This window comes from Cyprinodon variegatus, unplaced genomic scaffold (genome assembly GCF_000732505.1).
Source record: "Cyprinodon variegatus isolate N-32 unplaced genomic scaffold, C_variegatus-1.0 Scaffold5, whole genome shotgun sequence".
NCBI lineage: Eukaryota > Metazoa > Chordata > Actinopteri > Cyprinodontiformes > Cyprinodontidae > Cyprinodon > Cyprinodon variegatus.
In genome coordinates this window covers 1425030-1450098 of record NW_015150458.1, presented here as the reverse complement: position 1 = coordinate 1450098, position 25069 = coordinate 1425030, and the positions used below count along the sequence as shown (strand labels likewise).

At 36.7% G+C, this 25069-nt stretch overlaps 1 protein-coding gene across 2 annotated transcripts in view; it reads left to right on the top strand.

Moving 5' to 3' along the window:
* Positions 1-1836: 1836 nt before the first annotated feature.
* LOC107084340 (transcription factor Maf-like) overlaps positions 1837-25069 on the top strand; it is a 109082-nt gene continuing 85849 nt past the window's right edge. The window contains exons 1-2 of one of the 2 annotated variants that reach the window (XM_015374141.1): positions 1837-3851; positions 4245-5896. In XM_015374141.1, coding sequence (XP_015229627.1) covers positions 2884-3851; positions 4245-4296 — 1020 coding nt within the window. In that variant the 5' untranslated portion in view covers positions 1837-2883 and the 3' untranslated portion in view covers positions 4297-5896. Of the gene's footprint in view, positions 3852-4244; positions 5897-11104; positions 11174-25069 lie in introns of those variants that run through there. The other variant, XM_015374147.1, reaches the window with a different exon arrangement.

Genomic DNA, 25069 nt, shown 5'->3' with positions numbered 1-25069 from the left:
ATAACAGCCTATGGTGTGGTGTGCATTTGTATTTAACCGTTACTTCCAGAGTTACTTTGAGCCTCTTTGCTATTTCTCTGATTTAGGGTGCTTTCTCACATGGAAAGTACAAAGGACTTTAATTGGAGTTGCCAAAGGTTTTACACCTTCGGTTTGTATCATATTCATACCCCACCTTATAAAGCAAACCAAACTACCTAGAAAAATGCTATGCAGTTAAAAGACCCGCTTATTTATTGAGAAATATTTTGCCCAGTATGAGCAGCAGCTGAGGAAAAAAAGCTATGCCTTGCTTTGTACAGTGGAGACAGTGGAGATTGATAAACTGTGACTCTTTGATGTGGTTATATAGACAGAGCAATTATAAATATATATAAATAAAATTCAACGTTTTTTGATCACATATTTATCTGTAAGTGGTACCCGACTTTCTCTTCTTGGTCATCTGGACACATTGCTATCCTAGCTACAATCATACTGTACTACTGCCCATGTTTTCAGGTCTATCATAAGATTATTTGGCTACAACAAGTGTTTAAGTTGATCAAACAGCTTTTGGTTGTCCTTGCTAGGTCCAAAGTTGTGCCATACTCTTGATTTTACCTGTTAATGCCTGTAACGTCCCAATTATATGTCCAATGCATTTTATATTGTTTTATTACTGGACCTTTCAAACGACTTATCAATAATTCTATCCGTGACTTTTCTGCATTAGTCTGTCATGATGCTGTTTATTCATTAATGTTTAAAAAACTAAGGAACAGTTGGAATTAATCTGCATTTAGATTACAAACCAATGGGTTCTTTTCACAAATTCACAGGCTTCTGAATGCAACTGGTCAAGTTAGATTTTTATTAATGTGCATTAGAGTAATAGGGGCTGAATTCAGGTGTACCCCATATTTTTCAGATACTTGGTAAAGAATTTTGGAAGGAGGAGAATGGAAGGATTTTGCAAGGCCCTGTACACTGTACCTTTTGTACTCACCTTAAAGCAACAAAAGCATTGATGGTTAAATGAAGTTTCTACAAATCTTAAGGTCAGAAGAAAAGAGCTTAAAACCTTAGACACAAATGACAAATAAAGTCCTTGTGATTGTGAACAGATTCAGAAATATCTTTCTAAGGCTTTGGCAGTGTTCACGTTTGACTATATGATTAATCTAAAAAGCTCAGTGATGAATGATTATGCTTTCCATCCTTGATTTCCTAACAAACTGTAAAACAACTGGTAACATAAAACATTTTCCCAGCATGAAATGAGAACCAAAACATCTCAATTTTATGTTATCCCTTCACATAGAATTAAGTTGAGTCATAAAAAGATAACAAAATAAATACTTTATAGCCTTGTCTCCGGATCTTTACCAATGCATGCCACTATAAAGAGATAGGACACTCAGAGATAGGGTTTGCATAAAATATCCCATACTGTCTTATTATCCTGTTGTACTCAAGCAATTTTAAGTTTGCAACCTCTGAACAGAGATAAAGTTCAATATACTGGAAAGGGTTATATGACACCTAAAGCAACGCCTGGGCCAAAGCTCAGATAAAGTGAGATTTTATTACTGTTGCACATAATGACTGTTTGAACCGAACACCGGGGTCACTGGAAATCATTTCTTCGGACATGACGTCTTGCACACAATAAAACTTTGTCTTAAAATTCATAAACCAATGCTCCTGAATCACCTGTTTGTAAAGGAAGAAAGGCAAATTGAAATAAAAAAAGGTATTTAATACTATTATTATAATTATTTAATAACACATATGGTCTTCCTTTCGAATTACTTTTATCCCGCTTAAGACGTTAACCGACTGCAGGAAGGGTTAACATGACCAAAAGGTGGCAGTGTTGAGTTTTCTAAAACTGACGGGACAAACCTCAGACTTCACTCTTTACATTATTTACATGACAGATTTAGAAATAATGCTCAGAAAAGAATCCCCATGTCAAATCTAATTAATTTCTACTCAGTTTATGGCACGATACAGACATTTAACTGAGAGAAACATATTATTAAAACAAACAGTATTTAATAGCTGTAGGTACAGAATGCTGCAAAAAGCCTCCTAAAATACAAAATATATGTATCTATCTATCTATTTTTTTTTTCTTTTAACCATCAAATTGTTAATTTATTCATACAGAGGGTGCTCTTTGGATGCTTAATGTCAAAATTTACTTTCTTTAAGACCAATGAAAAAAAAGTTTCTGCTTAATTAAAAATAAATGTCATTCACAAAAGCATACACGGGCGTACAGTCAGCTGGTGGCCTCTGTCATTTGAAAAAAAAAAAAAAAAGAAAAAAAAAAAGTTTGTTTCTGAGTGCTCCTGATATGTTAATTAGCTTTGCGAGTGTGCGACCCTATTGGCTCTTCGTCCGAGTCAATTTCCCGTTCCCAGCTTTACGTCAGGGCGGCTACAAAGCTCTTAAACTCATCTGCTGTGTGATCCCAGTAAAAAACCGTCCCACTAGGTACTCCGCGGCATCAAACGTCCGAGGCAGACTCTCGGCTTCCTTCCCCCTCCACCTCTCTTCGCTCGCGTAATGTATTCCTAAAGAAGGCGCAAAGTGTTAAATGTTTGAAACACCAAACTGCCGTGTTTCTCATGCTGAAAGAGGACTCCGCTGCTCGTGCGCGCGGCACCGCTGCGTCTGAGCAATAGGTTGCAAAGAAAAACTCTTCTTGCACGTGGCTGCGCAAAAAGGGAGGCTGCAATTCTTCCTTTTTTTGTTTTTGTTTCTTATTTTTAGTTTCCAAACAAACGCTTAACAAAAATCAAACTGGCTCACGTCCTTCACAACCAGCCCAGTTTGACAGCTGCTCTTCACCCCGTTTGGAGGACTGTCAGCAGCAGCAGCAGCAGCAAGAGGATGGCATCAGAGCTGGCAATGAGCAACTCCGACCTGCCCACCAGTCCCTTGGCCATGGAATATGTTAATGACTTCGATCTGATGAAGTTTGAAGTGAAAAAGGAGCCGGTGGAGCCCGATCGCAACATCAGCCAGTGCAGTCGCCTTATCGCCGGGGGATCCTTGTCGTCCACCCCGATGAGCACGCCTTGCAGCTCGGTGCCTCCTTCCCCAAGCTTCTCGGCGCCAAGCCCGAGCTCGGGGAGCGAGCAAAAGACACACATAGAGGATTTCTACTGGATGTCCGGTTATCAACAGCAACTGAATCCAGAGGCGCTGGGTTTCAGCCCCGAAGACGCAGTCGAGGCGCTCATCAACAGCAGTCACCAACTTCAGTCCTTCGATGGCTACGCAAGGGGCCAGCAGTTTGCCGGGGCGACCGGAGCAGGAGGCACCATGGCCGGAGAGGAGATGGGCTCCGCCGCTGCCGTAGTGTCAGCTGTGATCGCTGCAGCAGCTGCCCAGAACGGGGCGCAACACCACCACCACCACCATCACCACATCAACAGCAGCCACCACCAGGCGCCGAGCGTCCAGTCCAACGGCACCTCTGGGACGAATCACTCCCACATGCGCCTGGAGGATCGGTTCTCAGATGAGCAGCTGGTGACCATGTCGGTGCGGGAGCTCAATCGGCAGCTGCGGGGGGTCAGCAAAGAAGAGGTGATCCGACTGAAGCAGAAGAGGAGGACCCTAAAGAACAGAGGCTACGCGCAGTCCTGCCGGTTCAAGCGGGTCCAGCAGCGGCACGTCCTGGAGGGGGAGAAAACGCAACTCATGCAGCAGGTCGAGCATCTAAAGCAAGAGATATCCAGGCTGGTCCGGGAGAGGGACGCGTACAAGGAAAAGTATGAGAAGCTCATCAGCAACGGCTTCAGAGAAAATGGATCCAGCAGTGACAACAACCCTTCATCTCCGGAGTTTTTCATGTGAGTTTCGAGCTTAACGCGAAAAAAAAAAAGAAAGAAAAGTCACCCCTATTAAAAGTTTTCATTAAGAGACTTTTTTTATTGTCTTTTTGCGCAAAGCCAAATAGACTAAGAACTCATTTGTCACGTTTTTTGTTATGATTTTATACTTTTTGTTTGTTTTTGTTTTTTTAAATAAACATTATCATGAAGTCTGTGACTCTTTCAGATGTAAAAATGGTTTGCATCCGTTTTTTTATTATTATTATTATTTCAAAGAGTCAAATTGAGAAAACTTTCATCTATTTGTTTGTACTTTTATTAGCAGTATGTAGTGCATAAGCTGTTTGTCAAGTTTTTTTTTCCATCGCTGTTCATCAGATTAACATTTTTTTGTTTGTTTTGTTTTTTGAGGTTGACCCGACATCCCACAGCACATGAAGTAGCCTATGCATGCATGCACTAAGTATAAAAGTTCATCATTGTGCCCTTCTACATCATTTTAATTTTATTTCAGTGTAAAAATTGCTGTCAAAGTTGCATACATGGGCTATTTTTTATTTTATTTTTTTCATCTGCAAACTTGGAGGATCGCAAGTCTGCCGTTTGACGCCACTCCATCTCATGCGGTTGTTTCTCTTTGTGCTGAGAAACGAAAATGACTGTATCATTACAAACTGAACGCTGTTTTAGAAAAATGTATTGAACTGCCCTGCATGCTGGACATGTATGGATTTTTTTCTTTTTTATTTCTGTGTTTGAAGATTTCTATTTTCCTTTTATTATTTTTGGTCGGATGTATGGCATTCATATCTTAATTTAGGCCTCGTCACTTTTTTGGGGGGGCGACTCAAAAAAAAAAAGTGACATTGCCACTCCACCCCTTCAAATCTATACAAGTGCATTTCAGCTGTGTTGAAATGTTTCTCCATGGGCTGCCATTCTAGGCTGCGCAGAGCATTACTTCATGGGACTTTTATTTGCGGGGTCCTGCTGCGAGAGCAAGACAAAAAAACAAAACAGAAACAACTTTACATTTATAAGAAAACCACCAGTCCATTCAGTCCAGTCTAGTCTGTTGCTATAAACCTGCATTATTATTTTAATATATATCCCACCGTGCGTATGTCAACGTTTGCATTCTTTTACAAACTTAATAATGATATTTTAAAGTTTTATGATCTGAGTTGCAAACTATGACAGGTTGTAACATAGATTGCGGAACATAGGAGATCTTTTTTATTTTATTTTTTTAACAATCATTTAGAGAAATTGGCTCGTTTCCAGTTTATAAAGTGATTAGGATTGTCCGGGTTTGAAACCACGCTTTTGCAGCATGCATTGATAAAGTGAATTGTGCGCTCTGGCCTCAGCCGCACAATTAATTATTGTATTTTAAGAGTAATTATTAAGTTAATAAAATTAGACGTACAATTTAAACTGTATTGTAATTTATAAAGAAATCTGTTTCTTAAACAAACCGAGGTACTGAAATGCACTATAGAGGATTTCGCCTTTTGTCATGGAAGTCGGAAATAAAAAGTTCATCCACATCCCTCATAAAGATAAGATTGACTCCCTATTATGACCTAATTGTAATGTTTTAATATGTAAGGATCAGTCAGGGAGGGAATGTTGTTTGTCTTAAGATGAAGTCAATATTTGCAAAGCAATAACTAATTATTATAATTATTATTCGAATCGATGATGTCTGGACATTGTTGGATCTTCAGGGATTGTTACCCTGCGTGTAAAAAAACACCATTCGCTAATAAATCTTAAAAAAAAAAATGTTAATTATTCTTTCCTCTTATATAAAGAATATATATATATATATATAAATATATTTTGCTGTGCAAAATAATACCACTCACTAACCATATGTGATGTTCATATGTGCTGTTTTGTTTTCATTTCATACAATTAAAAGATATGCAATAAATGTATGTACCTGTCTTCATTCAGTTTCTCTTATTTTTGTCTTTTGACTTGTTTAGAGAAGTTTTATTTTTTGTGACTGAGGCATGAATTGCAGAAATAAAATGGACCTAACAACTGCCAATTTACTAAACGCCCATTTCAAATCAATACATTGATCATAATTTATCCTCAGAAAATCGTATTCTGAAAGGCAGATTAGGCTGACAGAAGCCTTGCTTTCTAGTACTAGTAAAAACACTAATGTTAGGACACCACATCACACCTCTTATCTTTGTTTCATTTGGGAATTTGAATACATATTTCAAATGAAATAAATAGTGGTGCCCACACCCTTAGCATCTAATCAATTAAAGAATAAACCCTGCAATATACTGTGTTCCCATTTGACAGTCATCATCTTATTTTCTACATACAGTATTATATGAACACATCTATTAACTCCATTCTAAACTAAGGCATATTTCATGTTTTCTTCATTTTATGCGTTCTTAGCTGACAGTTTCTATAATTTTTATAGAAAACTGTGACCTTTGATATAAAATGTGTGTGTGTTTTTGTGGAGTCTCTCTTATTGTCTTTGTGCTGTGCATTTGTGTGCTTCGAAGTGTTCATGTGTGTAAATCTCAAGCCAGCATGTTTAAATTATGGATCCAAATGTGGGTGCATTTCCCTGAATGAGAGTATATTTTCATTACATCTTTCATGCAAGTTTCTTGTGGTTTTGCATGTTTCAGATTTGCTTCTCCCTTTTGTTCTTTCTCATTGTCCTGTTTGCTCCTGTGTGGTGCCCTCGCTTCAGAGTATTTGTCATGAACATGTCATCACTTGGCCTACCCAGTTTCACTCAGCCTTGTTCTGTTTGTCAGTGGCTCTGAATGTTGGCCTCACGCGGACGTGCTCAGGTCGAACGGTTGCAATGAGGGCATAGCTGTTACAAGCATGTGAGGGGGCGCACTAGAAGGTATCACTATAAGTCACCACTGTGGTGTAGCAGGAAAAGCTTCTGCGCTGCTCGACCAAATCTTTTCCATTTTTGCTATGTTTGTACATCTTTTGTTGACCTCCTTCAGCACAGCCATTTTACTGCACCGGTTCCTTGGCTGTAAAGACGTGTTTTCAAATATACAAGAGGAAAAGTTATTTTGGAAGTTCTGAAATAAGGAGTAGACATGTGTGTGCATCTTGTTTTACTGTTCCAGAACAATCTTTTTTTTCGAAACTGGATAAACTTTGATGAAACACAAAAGGTGTCAGAGAACAGGTTCAGACTGGGGTTGTGAGCTTTTTTGCACTTTTAGTAACAGTCTGACACCTACTCTGAGTAAAGGACAATCACAAAACAAAACTTTCATGAGTGAACTGCTCTTTCAGGGTTAACAAAGCGCATAATGAGCTACTTTTGTTCAAATAACGTAGAGTTTCCAAGTACAAAGTTAAATAAAGACAAAGACATAGACAATGAAAAAAAAAAAAAAATTCTCTCCACCACCTGCAGATTGTGTCACACCAACATACTGTTCCTCGCCAAAAAGCAAGAGGAGGAGAAAAAGAGGCATTTTTAACCCACCACTTGTATCTCATTTGAGACGCGTGTACTGCTGCTGTGGTAGCTGATTTGCCCCAAGTGAGCAGAGAGACTGAGACAATAGTCGGTCTTGGGCAGAATTAAATGATTTTGCTGATGATTAATAGTGGTGTGGGCCACTGGCTCCTGCGATGTAGAGATGATAAATCGTGAGTGCAGCTCTGTGCAGCTGTGCCCGTTTTGGGTCTTAGCGTGCACACACCATGCAATTTACAACCAAGCTGCTCTCCTTCTTCCTCAATTTATCTAATTACATCTATTTGATATAAGCTTTAGGACTGCTGTATTTTGATGTTTCATATTAACCACGAGACTGAATTAAATCAGTTCAAGGATTCTAACTCTGGTCTTTGTTGTTTTCCCAACTTAAGAAGACTTCTCTGTTTCTTATTGCGATTAAAAAAGTCAGTTTTGCCAAGAGGTTTGGCTTTGCTCCTCTGAATGTCATACATATTTTTTCTTGGAACTTTTAAATTGTATTAAGTAGTATAAATAAAATAGTAAAAAACTATTTCTTTATTATAGATTCTTTTATTTTTTTTTTATTTATATTTATTGGAATAGAGAACAGGGCAGCCGAAAGAACTTAAACAGTACCTTTTCCTCATTACGTTTGGACATATGTGAACGTTACATTATATCTCAGTTAAAACAAAACTATATGGCAGAAACACCTTCTCTTTAATCAACCTTTAGATTCTTCAGAAATTTGCCCGTATGTTACTTTGGGGATTTGCCACCTGACTTTACAAAATGTAACACAGTTGAAGTAAACATAGGTCAGTTTAAATGTGTATTCTTATTGTTTAAATTTTGATTGTACTAAAAGTACCAAAATAAATCTTATTATTGCTGTTTTTCTTAAAATGCTTTAGAAATTTGTTCTTAAGTTCTTTTTAAATTGACCCTGTCCTGTCTGAAAGTTTACTTGCTTTTATACAGACAAAACATGTGAATGTGTGTGTAAACTTCTATGACTGAGTTTGCTTGTATGTGTCTACATTAAAAAAAAAAAAGATGAGCAAAGGTCATAAGTTTCAGTACACAAGGCTGCTCTTAAAGACATCAGAGCATCCCCTTTCCTGGGGATCTCATACTTATTTCATCTGCACATACCCCACTGACTAAGATGTGTAGACATTTTTGGCATGGCACAGGGTGAATTCATCCACTCATACAATTTCTTTTACTCATGTCCTGTTTTAGACCGATTTTGTAACTAATTCATCCCCTTTAAGCATCATTGAAGTTCATAACATTTCTGAACAGCTTTTCTCTAAATGTAACACCGATATTACAGGGATAATTTCGTCCACCTGGATGACAGGTATTGAAATTAGATTAAGGCTGATCAACTGCAGTATTCTGTCCAACTTTTCTTAATTTACTTAACTAAATACTGTGTAGTTTAGTTTTATCCTGGCTGATGTGCTTTTCTCTCTGCAAAATTCAGCAGAAAAGAAACAGCGTCACTGTCGAGCAGGAAGAGCACTGGGGATAACTCATAATGAATGTTTTGTCCTCACAGCCACATCCTTTTTGAGAAGAAAACAAAAGAAAGAAAACTAATTTAACCCCCTACACTGGCACTAACCATCACAGAGTGACTTGAACTATTTCTGGTGTCCTGTTTTCACACTTCAATTAAACTTAATCAAGATAAACATAGTGTGATAAAGCTGTCAAACACTTCAGAACATTTTCAGTTTAGTTAACAGTGTTCTCTGTTATAGAAATAACATTGTTTTATTTATTATACGCTTAATATTTGCTTTTAGATTATGTTTTCGTTCCATAAAGCTCTTTGAAAATCAGATAAATCAACATCTGATTTAAATAAGCAAATGTTTGGCTTGCTTTTTGTTATGTGGAATGGTAAATTCCTAAGGAAGATTCCAGAAGACGTTCAAATGCCTACCAGTAATATGGTACCATACATAAAGACAGCATTTACATCAGTAACTCCAGTGCTTATAGAGACAGCACAAATTTATAACTTATACCAGATATATTATTTGAAAACCTTTTCGAATAATAAAAATTAAATGATTTCCAAGCAGCAGTTAAAATCTGTTTGTCCGATCATCAGAGTTTATTTTGTGCCTTGTACACCTTTTTCCTTTGTGGCAGAAAGCTTGCCTCAATTAGATATTAGGAGGTAATGTGTGGTGTCATTAGAGAATTGTCCTTGAAAGACTAGCTGGCGGTTATGTTGTTAATGAGGTGGTACAGCTACTTGCAGGAGTAATTTTATATGTCTGTAAATAGAGTCAAGCTAAGAGCCTGTGACTTAAAATAATTTCAAGATCATCTGTCAAATGTCGAAATACTGTAGGTGAAAAAATAAAGACGAAAATATGTTATCACTATATCTTATTAAATAGTTTTGAATACTATTCAAATCATGAAAGAAAATAGCTCAATTCAGTAACTCCAAAATAGTCTCAAGCCTTTTTTATATAAAATGATTGTTCAGTTACATGGTATGCTAACACAAATTTTAACATTAGAATGTAACATAATAACAATAGAATAGAATATAATTGAATAGAAAATCAATTTATTGTCCCACAATGGGAAAATTGTGGTGTTACAGCAGAAGTAGTCACACACTATGGACCTTAGAAAATTGTATAAAAATAACAGATATGAAAATAAAACAAAACAATAAATAATAATAATTATATATATACGTGTATGTAACAAATAGAAAATATGTTCAACTTTGACCAAAAAACATTGTGAGAATGCATGTTCTAATAATGTAAGCCTGTTTGAAGTGTGTCAGAATTTGTAGGGGAAAAAAATACACTGCATTCGATGTTTACAGTACAGTATATAAACTTGAAAACCTAAATTTGAAAACATCATATAAGGCGTAATATACAAGTAAGAGACAAGACTGGATTAAATCTTTAAAAATATTATTAACAATACTTTACACTATCTGTGTCTTTTTAATCTGATGAGCTGAAGCCCTGCTGCTTCTGTTTATATGTGTAGGCATGAATTGTGTGGCATTTATTTGAAACTCCAGTGATTTAAACTTTCCTTCACTGCAGTGCTTTGGCAAAGCATCTCCACAACAGTCACTTTCCTAAACTGTTTTTCAGGATCCTGCTTTGGCATTAGTGCACATAAGCAAAAAGCTACGCCTATGCTGTTACTTCATAGCAACATTTATAGGGGTTATAAATAACTGTGTTAAAGCCCACCTTACACCACATGCTTGCTCTGTGTGTTTTACTGGCGAGGCGAATTAAAGTTCCAGTTTCAAGTTATTAGTAGAATTGAATCAAACCACAATTTGCTGGTTTTCTTTTTGAGAAATTGTTAGATTTTTAAAGCAATTACTTATATCAATTTTGAAAGTGAGCAGATATAAAAACATTTTCTTTTTTTACCCTTTGTTCTGATAGAGCATTGCACAATTATTTTTTTCTTATGTGCTTCCAGTGTTTCTGATGCATGGCTCGTGCCTGTAGAATCTATTTGAATGCAAATTTTTACATTCCCCTACATCTCCTATGCTACATGCACTGTTTTTAGCAGACAGACATGGTGAGAGTGAATTTCACCCATAGTGTTCCAATGTGATTGTTTATGTGGGTCTGTATGTGCACCAAACAGGATGGCAGAAGGAGCGGACTAAAGTCAGAACTGAAAGTAACACAGTGTGCGTTTGTAAAGATATTAATGTACAGTATCCATGCTGATGAGTTTTGATCTATCTTATCTGCTTCTTTAGGTCATCAAGAAAATTCCTGCATCTGTGATTTCATGCCTCTCCCGTCATCTTTGACCTGGGTTCTTTAAGGTAAAACAACCATTCCAATACTCTCCTTGTATTTGTTTAAACTTAAATGCAATTATTTACAAAAAAAAAAAAAAAAAAATAGAATAATATAGAGTAGTCCTTGTGTATTGCTTTTCATATTTTGGAAAGTCATTTTGGTATTTTTCTTTCATTAAAAAAACATTGATTTCTTATTGTAATGGTGTTAAAGTGTATATTATTCTTGCTGTGCATAAAAGAAAAACATATAACATATATTATCATGCCTAATATTAATTAGCAAAGGACATTTTGAATTTCTGTGAAATTTTTCTTAGTCATGTTTCACAGTTGTGAAAATAATACATGACAATGTATCCAGCCGTCTTTGCAAGTTCGCATAAAGTAAAGCCCCACACATTCACAGACTACATGGCTATCAAATTTTGCCACCCTACTTCAAGAGTACAGCTAATGGATTATAGCCACCATTCAAATGTAAATTGAATATTAAGATTTCTCTTTTATCTTGGACTACAAAGGAGAGGAAGAGTGAAGAATAGGCTGCTTGGATTGAAATCAATGCACTGTGAAAAAGAAGCTGTGTGTAGCTAAACGAGGAGAGATAAAGTATATGTTTAAGTAGAGAATATGTGACCTTAAGCAATATTTTTCACTGAAAGTGCAGTGATCTTCTAAACTCATGGTTTATATCCATTCTCAGTTTGTGAGCTATAGTTAGATTGAGAACCCATTTTGTATTTTTTTATTGTTTTCATTTTTTTCTTTTTTTTTAAGAGTTTAAGATACAAAAAGTAAACAAATTTAGCCTCTAGATTAATTAATTTTGAAGTCAATATTTACATTTTCTTTAGTGTGTTTTTTTTTATTCAACATAAGATATTGAACAAAATTCAGAATCAAATAAATAAAAAATGGGTGGAAACTGTCCTCAATTTTTGGTTTCCCTTATATACTTTTTATGCGAACTACAGAGAAAGTAAATCAATTAAAAATACCTATGCCATTTTTTTTAACAACATATGGAAATCTTAATATTTCACTTGATGACTTTTCATTCTCTTTAGATAATAAATTACAAGTATGTATACTTTTTAGTCTCCTGAGTACTGTTAACTACAGATTACCAGTTAGCCTGGAAAGTTTATGAAAATCTTTCAATGACAAGTATTAGTAGATATAGTGAGATAAAGTCAATATCTCTTAATCCCAGTTAACTTGAAAGTCAAAGTTAGGATTGGGTGCCACTAATCTCTTAATCATGCTGTAGTTGCTGATCAGATAAACACTAGATTATTTCCTTGACTTTGCTATAGTTGGCAAAGCAGGTCAAGATCGATTAGTTCATCGTCATGTTTCAGACCTAAACAATGTAAGCAACTTACTATGATGTTTTATAGCATTATGCGTTGGATTAATCTAATTTCTGGTGATATCACAGATGTGATATCACCAGAGAAATTAAATTTTTTAACATAGTATTTCTATACATCTGGTTTTGCTTTTGTTTTAACTGCAATTTCTAAATGTAACACACTATCTTCATGCATGCTTTGCTTTCCTTTCAATCAAACTGCCTAAATACTTTAGTAATGTTGTGTTCATACTAATTGCTATATGTACACACATAGGCCTTTTTAAACAGTAAGAAAGTGTGGAAGGATCAGGTAGATGCACCTCTAGCACAGTACCAACTAATTGAAAATAAAATCTTCATATCTAAGTAGGATATTTTGAAGAAAATGGGTGTTTGGCTGGGTAAGATAATTGAATATAAAATCTTTTGAGATCACTTGCTACATTTCTTTCTCATTGTTACCTTAAATGAAGAGGAATTTATATTTTGGTGTTTTTCTTTTGTGAGAAATTAAGATACTATATTAAATGAAATGATTTAGAGCTAAGAAGTAGCTTTAGTCTTTTGGATTATGTTATGGACTGAGTTCACAAGTCGTTTTGGTGAAATAGTTACACTATAACATCACCATGACTCTTTAAATTAGTAAAGAAATGGGCTCCAAATAATATACAGATGTCAAAGAGATTTGTAGACTTTCATACACTGAGTATTTCTTTTAACCCTTCAACTTCATCTCCTGTAATTATTTGTCACTCACTCTCATCCACAAATAACTGGAGATAGAATAGAAATTACATTTCTAGGATTAGAAACTGTAATATAGTTAAAATGCTTTCTTAGCCTAAAATAGAAAATGTTTCACTTACCATCCTTATCAGCCTTATTTAAAAATATCAGATATATTTGCATAAAGTAAACTTCACAAAATTCTAGATTGTTTTGAGGGTAAGTTAAATGTGTTTGGTGTTGGAGTTCAGTTTCCTGAAGTCCTTGGGAAAATGTCCAGACTTAAGAGCAAGACAGACTAACAATATTTCATTACTGTTTTTGAAAAGAAGGGATGAGTGCAAAGCATTCATGTTTGTCTCAATTCATAAGTTTAAGAACGCAATTTAAAGGTCTTCATAAAACCAAAGATTTTAAGATGCTTTGTCTTAGACAATGATACATATTAGTAACAATAACAAAACTGTAATTTTTGTAAATACAATAATTGTGCATGTCACACCACTGGACCCCCTCATATTAAGAAAATGTCACACTTCCTAACCTTAACTGTCACCATGTTAGCTAAATGGAAAAAAAAAACAAAAAAACATCAATATAAAAAACAACAGACACACATAAAACCTATTAACTAAAGGGATGCTTAGTGTAACATAAAAATTTTGTTTACGTTCTTCCTTCCTGATTGTGATCTTTATCATGGCATTAGTGTTATGAATGGCTTGACAGGATCTATGGAAATAAAATTCTTTCCATTTTTATTTAAGGAGTATAACTCTTCACACACAATGTGAAACAGCATATTTTACCCAGAATTTCTGTGCGATCAGTGTGAATATCAGAGAGTATTTTCCCCTGGTGTATTTCTAAAATATCCCATCTGAGATATTTTATTTTTTTGTAAATGATAAACTAGTATTATGTGAGTCATGAAAAGAGGGAAGACAGTGTGGAGACATGTCCATGTATTTGGGTTGATCATCATTTCCATGTGGGAGCTGTGGCTGGCCTTATCCCAGAGCCACTTTACATCAGAAAGGAGAGTAGGACAAAAGCCATCCAGAAATACAAGGACAAATCATCTTTAGATTAAGTGTTTGAAGTGCCCTCTGTTCACTGTTAAGGAGTGTCAAATATAAACAATGCCAGGAGAAGGGATGTTAAGCAAATGGAAGTGGAAAACCATGAGTGTGTCTATCTTAGTCAGCCTCATAAATCTCAGTCCCCAGCCATTCCGCAGCACTGTTCTGATGAAGCACGTTGACAGCCTTGGCTCACTTTCATCTGAGCCAAGGCAGGACAAGTGCAATGTGGTTTGGTCTGTCCTCTTGGTGAAGATTTTATCCATAACGGAAGCAGCTGGGAATAGCCCTCTCTTTTTTTATTCACATCCTAGAATATGAGAAGCGAGGTAAGGAGGTAGTGAGTGATGAGCAATCAGACCACGTAGCTCTAGAAGGACAGAGTGATCAATGTAGAGATCCAGCTGTCCTTGCCTGGAGAAACAATGCTGACCCCAGCCTGGACAACTGAGAACCCACCAGGACACTGTATCACCATACCTCAACTACACCCCACAAAAAAATGAAAGAACTGGATAAAGACACAGCTAACAGTGGTGTGAAGCTGTCATCATATTTCACCTGCCAGTGGTTTAGAAGGTGTTGTAAAGGCAGACTCACCTAGGGGGGTTGCCACTCTAAGCAACGGGACTCTAGGCTTCAGAGCCCTGAAGGGAGTTGAAAGACCCAGAATATGCTGACAAAGACAAAACTCCAAGAGTACTGCAGGAAGCTGAGCATATATATAGATATACATATTTTCTGGTTAGGAAATGCATAAGTGAGCTCCAGTGCACTGCACATGACAAAAATCATAGTGAAATATATGGAACCAGACACCAATCTGATCAGGAATGAATTTGAAGTCTTCAGAAATGTATTTTTATCCCTGCGGTTAATTTAAACATGGTGTAAATTAAGTCCTGTGCATTTTTTTCAAATGGGCTAACAGTAATATGTGCTCTAGAACACTTTTAGAACAGCATGCTCTATTTCTGGGTACCAGGATGTTGGTCTCAGTCATAGAGGGCAGATGAAAATTGATCCAGATTGAACTGTCATTCGAATGAGAAAGAGAAGAAGGTAGAGGAGGGGTTTAAAGACCATATAGAGTAAGGGGCAGTGCAGAAGTCTAAACACCACTATGAGTCCATATGGGTCAAATGTAGAGAAATGATTTATTCAAGACTCTGTGTTACACCTCCTCTTCCTTTCCTCGTCATTTCTCCACCTGCCTCTGGGAAAGGAGCGAGAAATTGGAGACTGCTCAGGAAGAGATTACTATATTTAGCCTTAGTGACCAAAGACACTGTGGTCTAAGTTTAAAATAAAAAATACAGATATCCTTGTTCTGTCAGATGATGCTGTTTTTATATTGCAGAGGCAACAGAGCGGTTCCCTGCTCTGAACAACTAAAACTCCAAAAAAGGTGCAAAACTTTATCTAGGCTCCGTTCTAAGTGTAATGCTAATTATTCCATCTATAACTTTTATGAACATTCAAATGACTAAGGTTTAGCATGCAACCGTAAGTGCAGAATTTTAAAGGATAGAAATACAACTCTTAGATTTAGTTATTATAGTAATTGTAGCAAAAAGGTTAAAAAAATGGTAATAAATAAATAAATAATTGGAATTATTTTGTCTGAGATTAGACTGAGCAGCTCTGTTAATTATATTTTTGGGGCAGAGATCTCAGCTTGGTGCTACTTTCTCAATTGGTGAGGAAAGGCTCAGTGGGAAGTGCTTAGTCAGCTGTGCCCTGGGGTGTGAGATACTGCATGGCCTTTGGTGGACTGTAGGGGATGCAGAGCAGCATGGGACAAAAGCTTAAGGTTAAGTCCCTCAGATGAGGGTGGACCCACCCATCGGCCATTAGTGAAAGGAAGCAGTGTAAAGAACCAACTTTTAGCACCATGGACAATTTCTTGTTTTGTTTTTGTGTAATCAGAAGTAACGAAAGGTTAATACTACGGTACTCTTTCATGCATTTTTATAGGTTATTGTTTGTTAGGGGATAACTGCAAGCCCTCAGCAGAAGCTGCTCTGATCAACTCATATCTGGTGATTATTCTGTGATATCCAACACAACTTTTTGAGTCACGATGATACTGAAGAAAAGTATCTTTCTTAAATTGCTATTTATGTATGCTCCAATGTCAAGCAAATTGTCTTAGTGTTACTTGAGATATTTTGCTATCATCCAAATGCTTCTTGTCCTTCTATTTTCTTTTTTAATCACCAGGCTTATTTTTTCAAACCCTACCTTCACCTCATGCTGCACCTGCTTCCCTCCTTTTCTTTACTCCCTCTCCAAACGTCACTTTTCCCTTGCTTTCCTCCCCTGCTTTATTCTTCCCCTCGTTAGCTTGATGAATGGCTTCACTGAGGGGAAAGTGCTGATTTTCATTTCTCTGTCTGATTTCTGCTGGCTGTTATTAATTTCAAACACTCTGAGAAAAGCAAGTGAGTCAATAAATAAGGAAATGAACACACTTCATTCTGCCATACTGCAGCTCTCACAGTCATTTACTTCGGTAGCCGGTGCTCAGGTTTGTGCAGGCAAGGTTTGCAGTTACACACCGAGTTGAATCCAAACACAGTATGCTTTATGATTTTCTACATTGCACGTACAATTTTCTAAGTATCTGGAAAATATCAGATGTTTCTTGCAAATTTTTTGTGTCCTGCTTTTAAAAATATGCTTAAATGGAGACAAAATGGTACATAGCAAACTGCTGATAGGAGCATCCTTTGTCATTTAACCTAGTGTGCCATCTAAGAGATTTAAACAAAACGTGACAATGGGAAGAATAAGAGAAGTAGGATCTTAACAGTGTTATAGCTGCACAATAAACAATGCTGTGCGTGTAGTGAGGATGGGACATCAGGGCTAAGTGCACATTACTTACACCCCAGGCTTAATGCATTGTTTTGGCTTTTTAACAATGGACACAAAAAGCCTTTGAAAACAATAGAATTATCTGAGTTTCTTTCTGCCAGAGGTAAATTCTTGGAATAACTTATTTTTCATTAATTTATTTAATGTATTAAGTAGGGGCATTTGACAGTATTGATCATACTAGGCTTGTCTAAAAACACAATTTTAATAAGAATACGAAAAAGAAAAGGCTGTATTTCTACACTACATACATAGTATAAGGATATATCATTATCATAGGGTAGGACATGGTACAGTAAGAGTTTCATTTTATAGACAGAAAAAAAGGGTAAAATGCAATATCATACTCCTCTGTATATGATATATGTAGGGCGGTGTAAAGCTCAATTTTCGGCCTTGCATTTCATTGGTGTACTAAAAAGTAAACTAGAATCTACCATAGCATTTCTATACATCTGATTTTTCAGCATATGCAACATCATCAGTTCTGCCAGTCTGCCACTTTTCAAGGCCTGTGCAAAAATTCAGTAAAATTAAAGCAACACCATAGACACCATTTATTCTAGATATGCACACCTCTGCTAAAAAACCTGTGCTGATCCCATGCAAAATTCATAGCAGTGATCTGATTATGAGAAGTTAAATACTTAGAGAGGTTGAATAGTAAGAATGTTGCAGTTTTTCTGGAGTAACTGAGCTGATAATGATATAAAAACATGATGCAATGATACAGTAGACTGTGTATATAACATAGAAAGTGCAGCTCAAATGGTAAGTTCAAATCCTAAAACAAGACACTAATGTTGGAGCAAAACATTTTTTAATCTTTACTTACACAGTAACCCTACATTCCCAAAAATTCTCCCTATGTACACTCAATCATCCAAACTGCACAGGTTAATTCACTCTGCAGATTGGACTCACCTGGTTCAGTGGCTCGGCAGAACAAACAAATGACTTGTTGACTCCAGATCCCCCATCTCTGGTTTTGAGATGGACAATCTTGGATAATATGTCAATATTAGTTTAAATGACAGTCTAGCAAATAAAAAAGGGCAAACCTGTGACAAAGTCCATGGCTAGGTGGGACTAAAGGCACGATGGGCTAGGAGGAAGGTGCAATAATTCAGAGGTCGGCGTGAGGACTTAGCTGGTTGTTTAGTTTTGCCAGCAGGTGCTGACCTCTGATATCTGTTTATTCACTTGATGAGTGAATCCACTGGCCTCCATATTGGTACTCCTCTCTCATGGAGACGCACAGTAAAAACGCCTATGTGTGCAGCATTTGACTGCAAAAACAAGCAGTTTGCCAGCTTTGGGAAGACATTTAGCAGGCCATTTTACATGTACTAACCAAGAAAATCCATATATACGCCGATGTATCCCATACTATAGTATGTAGCGTAACATTAGTCTGGCTATTTCGGACTGCCTGGAAGACATTTAATGAGTTAGCCATCAACATTGTGTCTAATGTTAGAAAATAGAAAGTACAGTAAATAGAAAGTAATTTGCTGAAAATGTGAAATTGTGCTCCATTAACACGTTAATTTTGTTGTGATGAATTTGTATAATATGTTATATTACATGATTTATAGACTTCATTGACTTCATACTAACTATGCAAATGTGATGTGCCTATTTTCTTTATTATAAGTTAAAGTAATCTACTTATGCTATGAAACACCAAGTGTGTCAAAGTGATAAATTTATCTTTATTTTTTAAGTCTTAAGCCCCCCTGAAATTTTGAAAACCGTCGTTCGATGCTGTAGTGCACGTGTTGTTTACATTGTGACCGCTCTAACTACCAATATGTAGTACCAATATGGCGGCAGGTGCCTTCACTTCAACCCCGTACAACCAGCGGGCTATCAGCAATCCACTAAATAAATAGAGATAAGTGCTGCTTACCCCTATATACTATTTTTTTATTGAGCACTTGAAAATATCCTGGAGAATAAATCACAGGACTCAATATGACCATAAATTGCTCTTTGGCTAAGCAGCTCATACCCCTGCACTACAGTAGAAGCATCAACCTCAACTATGAACTGTTTCCTTAGGGAACAGAGAACAGGAATAGATGTGAACAGATGTTTTAGCTTATAAAAATGTTTTTTTAAGCCTGATCATTCTAGGAAAATTGAACCTTAAATGAGACCGGGAATAAATAAGTGGAATGGCAACCTGGCTGTAGTTATGGATGATAGAAGCAAGCGAATTCAAGGAACTCAGTAGCTGTTTACAGTCAGAAACTGCAGTGGTCTTTAGGGGATCAATTTTAATCTTGTTGGGTGAGATAATAAAATCAAGTAAAGAGGTTTAGTGGTCACCTCTGTGGTAAGTGAGTTTACAGGTTTACAAACCTGGGGTTTGGTTTGTTTCAGTGGTCTGGGTTAGAAAAACGGTTTCAGTAACTTGGAGAACCTGAGTTAACTAAATTGTGGGTGAGGCTTTGAATGATAGTCGGGGAACAGAAACAAGGTCAGAACCATGCAACAGATCCAGGCAGGCTAATCTGAGGTAGAGGCGAGGATCCAGATCTGTTAGACAGAATCTTGGCAGAAAGCTGTGAGAAAGTTTGACAGGGCAAGACAAAAACGAGAGATCCTTGAAACAGAGCAAGGGCATGAACCGTCAGGTAGGAAGGTAAGGAAGGATTGTTAAATATCTACTCGCAAAAAAGCTTTTCTGCCGCCGTCTGCCTGGCAAGGAGCTGTATTTATCTGCAAAGGAGCAGGTGCATGTCATAAGCCTGATTGCACAGCAGCAAAACATTGAGCTATTGGGACAGATGAGCTTGATTTGGACCAGAGCAGAGCACAGCGGACGACCAGAATCAAAACACAATATAATATTTTGTAAAAGAGCGATTCCCCGTCATGCAACAAATAATTTTGATGACGCTCTGTTTGAGAGATTACATATCCTAGTGTTAATCTCAATATAAATATAAACTATAAACAACAATAGTAACTTTCAATATAAGATGAAAGACTGGCAGAAATATAAAGTGTTATTTTCAACATGTGATTTACGGGTTTTTCCCTAGTTGACATATTGGGTCTTGCACAATTTATATTGAATTAATTTATATTTTTCAGAGTGGAGCTGTAAGAATCATTAGTAGAAAACACATATATACAATACTAAAAAGGTACTTAAGTTAGTAAATATGTGAAGCTTTTGGGGAAATACGTCTAAAGACTTGCAGTAATATCTTCAAAGAAAGAGTCGGTGTAAGGTTCTATCTTACATTGACTCAGTATTGAATATATGCCCTACTTTTCACATATCACTTTTCACTTTTCACATATCAATTTCTCTCATTTATAATATATGCTTTGCTTTTGTGGATCTGTAAAAGGAAACCAATTACAATACATAGGAATTTGTAGTTACAGTCAAAAAGTTTAAAATACCTTTACAAGGTGCCATAAAACACCCAGGAAATTTTTGAAAATACTTTCATCCAAAAGAAATTACACTCAAAAAACCCATTGTTGAATATAGATACAGATAGATATTTTTAAGTAGTTCAGAGGTAGTATTACAGAGGGCATCTGTTGTGGCTTTGTAATTTATTCCTTATCAAAATCTGAAACAGGCTGATGATTGTAATCATTCCCATATTTTATCTCATGCTTTCTCAACTTTTATGTTCTGCTTTACAAAAATAAATACAGAAAATCGAACAGAAGTAAGCTTAAAGTAACAATGTGAGGTAGGGAAAGAAATGAGAACAGAGGGTAGCCAATATTACAGCAGTTTTCACTGTAAGGGTGGTGGAGCCTGTATGTCTGCTTCATGGCTCTGTGAGCACAGACATAACTATTGTGTTTACAAGGCTAACTTGCTCTTACTGGTAAATATTGAAGTGGGGGCAGTTAAAGTAGGAGGAACAAAATGAGGAGGGTTAGGGGGAGTAAATATTTGTTCTTATCCCTCATATTTATGGTTAACCAGACTTAGAAATGCTCTTTGATTTTTGTAATTACAGAGTTAGTGGTAGTGTCACCCTTGGAGAGAACATGGCCTCAGAGACCTCAGAGAGGAGGGCTTTCTGTAGACAATACAGAAAGGGCCTTGAAGTGTTACAAACTCGTAAGTGGCACATGCAAGCCAGTGGCATGTTTGGTTAATGGAAGAACACAAACACAATAAGCCAGACCAAGGCAGGGATTTTGTTGTGCTTCTTGTTTTTGCATGTTTTGCCTTGAAATGAATCTTTAAAACCATCTTTTGGTTTTAAGTATGTGAATGCTATCCCTGAAAGAACATTTTTTTTATGTAAGGGGTAATCATGGGGAACCACATGCAACTTTTATTTCAGTTTCTCTAACCGAGTGCCTAAAGAGCATGCTTCTTTAAAGGTGCATTGCACAAGTTTAAAAAATGAAAAAATTATATTTCCTTTTCTTTTTCCATGCCTTACAATAATGCGATGTGTAAAATGAGCTCAACTCTGTTTACTGAAGTTTATAGGCTCCATTAGTCAGTTCATGAGAGAGTGAGCTGGATTGTATGTTCTGCATAAGGGTGTGATGTGCTGTTCACTCTCGTTCACCTGGATATATTGTTACCTGAGTTTCTTTCATCAAAGCAACTTTATATTCCTAACTTTACTTTTCCTTAGATCACATCGAGCCACTTAACAAAAAACTATGCAGTTGCACATGCAGACTGTGGTGCTTTTTCTTTTCTCCTATGCAGGCACACAACACTGGTGTCATTTCAACTTATCGCCAGAGGGGGCAAACATCAGCAAAAACTCTGGAAATTGAGCTCACTTAACAACTCTCACTGACTGGCATGGTCATGTGTATTTAGCCTTCTTTCAGTTACATATGTCCTACTTGGAATATGAAAAGATTCCCATTTTCAAATATCCACTGAGCACTCTGTGCAATATTATGAATTGTCCTAGAAGAAAAAGACTTCAATTTTATGGTGTTTTAATTTTTCCTCAATCTCCACTCTGATGGAGGTTGAGGTTTAGCCATCCTCTTGGCGGTTAAAAAATTCCATGGTGTTCATACTTGCATATTAGGCATGGGCCCGTTGCTGGTTTTAAGGTATATCCCATACGAAAAAGTTCTGGTTTTGAAACTGCTGAAATTTTCCATCAAATGGTTCCTGCAATATAAGCATTTTTTATATATAAATTCAGTCAGAGATGAAGTGATCAGATTCTTCAGGTTGAGCTTCTTAATTACCAACCTACTCGGCCATAGCTTCTAACAGTAAAGTTAGAATGATGGCTTAAGAAGGGAAGACCCTTAAGACACATAAGTACACATTAGTAACCATACTGTAGTCTACTATATGGAAAACCTTTTACAACTGCAAAAAGAGGGACCATAGCCACGTGATGGAAGAATGTTGCCCTACTGTACGTCTGTTTGGACAACTGCAGCCAGAGAAGGCAACTAATAAGTGCCTTTTGCGGGAGCTTCCCCCAGGCAGCGTCATTTGCTAAACGTATTAAAGGTTATGTTTATTCCATCTAAGAATAAACAAGCTACCCATAGCATCAGTTGTTAGTGAAACAAATACTGCTAAGGCAGACTGGTTGATGATTGAGCTGCTTAAGTTTCATATGAAATATGAGTTGTTGAATTTAATTAGTTTTAAGTGATGTTCCCTCCATAGCTGTAAATATGCATTTTATGTCCATCCATTCACACTTGAAATTTCTATTTCCTTTTTTTTTTATATATATAACATTAGAGCAAATATATACTGATATAAACTTTATGATGAACTCTACTTTTGGAAACACAAAAACAATTTGGAGAGTAATACATTGGGTAAAAAAAAAAAGCGTTCCTGCACAGTTTACACTGATTTGTCTTAGTACGGGAAATTCAATTCAAATTCAATTCAATTAAAAAATTATGCATTAAAAACTCACACGAAGAGAAAAGACAATTAGGAGAAATTTATTGATACAATTACTTTGTCGCTCAGATCTCGGAAACACAGCCCTTAATTTTAATAGATATGCATGAAAGGGAGTAAAGAATAGGGATGTTTACCCCCAGGTCAGAAACAGGTGGTGGAGTGGAGATAGATGAAGTTGGTCAGTCTGTAGACTGCTGGTTAGCGAGACGATATGCTGAGTTCTATGGGGAGATCCAGTGGATTGCATGAGCTGATACTAGAGCTTCATTCAGGGACCTGGAAGATGGAAGTCCAGTTGGATAACACAGTTTGAGAGAACCTGTCTATTATGAGCAAGCATGAAGCGACAGTGGAGAGGAAAGACTCCCTGTTGGGAAGAAACCTCTGCCAGAACCAGGCCAAACATGGTGGTCTTCTGCTAAACTGTTTGTATGTTCAAACAATCATAATATGATTTACTGAGCATACAATGTCCAATGTTTTACCTTCAGGCAAACAGAAATTCTACCTAATTGGGATTGTGCACATTCTTGTAGGTCAATAGCTCTCTTCCTTACTTTTGAAAACATCCATGGGAGTAAATCAAATGACCTCAGATGTTGTAAATTAAAGAACCAGAAGTTCATAAAGCCATTAAAACACATGTTTCCTGATTTATTCCCGTAGTAAGACCCTTTGTATACAGTGGCCACTGACAGAAGTTAAAAAACACTATTTTAGCTTTCATTCAAGCTTTTGCAAAAAACAAAGAAAAAAGTTTTCCACATTTCACCTTTTGTATTTAAACCACAAGAAAAATACAAACATAAGATATACTAAAAGCGTTTCTTGCTTCCATTACATAAGATTAACTTTCTCTAAAGCTTCAAAAGCAATGGTGCTGTTAGCTAAAACTTTAACCTAAAATACATGAGCACTTTTTACTTTTCCTCTGCATCAACTCAACTAGATTAAAAATACATTACATTCTAAAAGCATTAAATATTGGCAATATTTCAATGCACTTCATGTAAATGCAGGATGTTGTTTTTTCTACCAACATTGTGCCAGCTTTTGAAAATCCATATAATGAGCACAAATGCCCTGACATTGTTCTTTATCTCCTTACATTCGCATGCATTTCAAACATTGCAGTGTATGAGACCTCTCCTAGACACTATCCCAGAGCCTTAGTATGCTGGCCCTTTTTTCAGAAAATTGTATTTCTTCTTCCTCTGATACAAGTGAAGTTCATTTATTGAGCACATATAACAGCTTCAGTGCTGTCAAAGCTCCCCAGTTATTTTTTCTTACTTCTTCCTCTCTTTGACCTGGTCTTTAAAGGAGAATGATGAGTTCACAGCTGATAGTGTCTGGTTGCAAGGAGCGGAGAACAGTATAGGATGACATTATCGGAAGTGGCTGCATATAGATGCAACGAGAAAAAAAAGAGACACAAATAGAGGGAGAATACTATGGTGAGCATCTCCTGGTATAAACTTCTGTCTACTTGGATTACACTAATGACCCCTGACAAACCATAATAACACAGATGCATAGCATTGGAACAGAGCCACAGCCAAAGGAATGACAGTGTTTGAGCTCTAGTTTGACATTCTGCCAACATAGTTTTGTCATAAACTTAGAAATCATTAGGTTTGCACTATAAGCATTATAATTAAAGGAAATGTAACACACTGTAGAACCTAGCATGAGTAAAATGCCATTAGTGAAAGGGACATGATAGAAGAATGATGGAAGGGGACAAATCTCTTCCTCCGTCCGTGCAGCCAAAGTAGAATAGTTGCGGTGACGAGCTTTGACAGCCGAGGGACTGAGGGAGCAGGAGGGGAGTGTTCCGCCAAAATCCCCAGAAAAAGGAGAGGAGGGAAGAGTAATTTGGGAGGAGCTGCCAGGAGTATGCACTCCAAGAAATTCTAGCTCTCCTGTCTTTCTCACATTTACATAAAGCCCATCCAAATGTC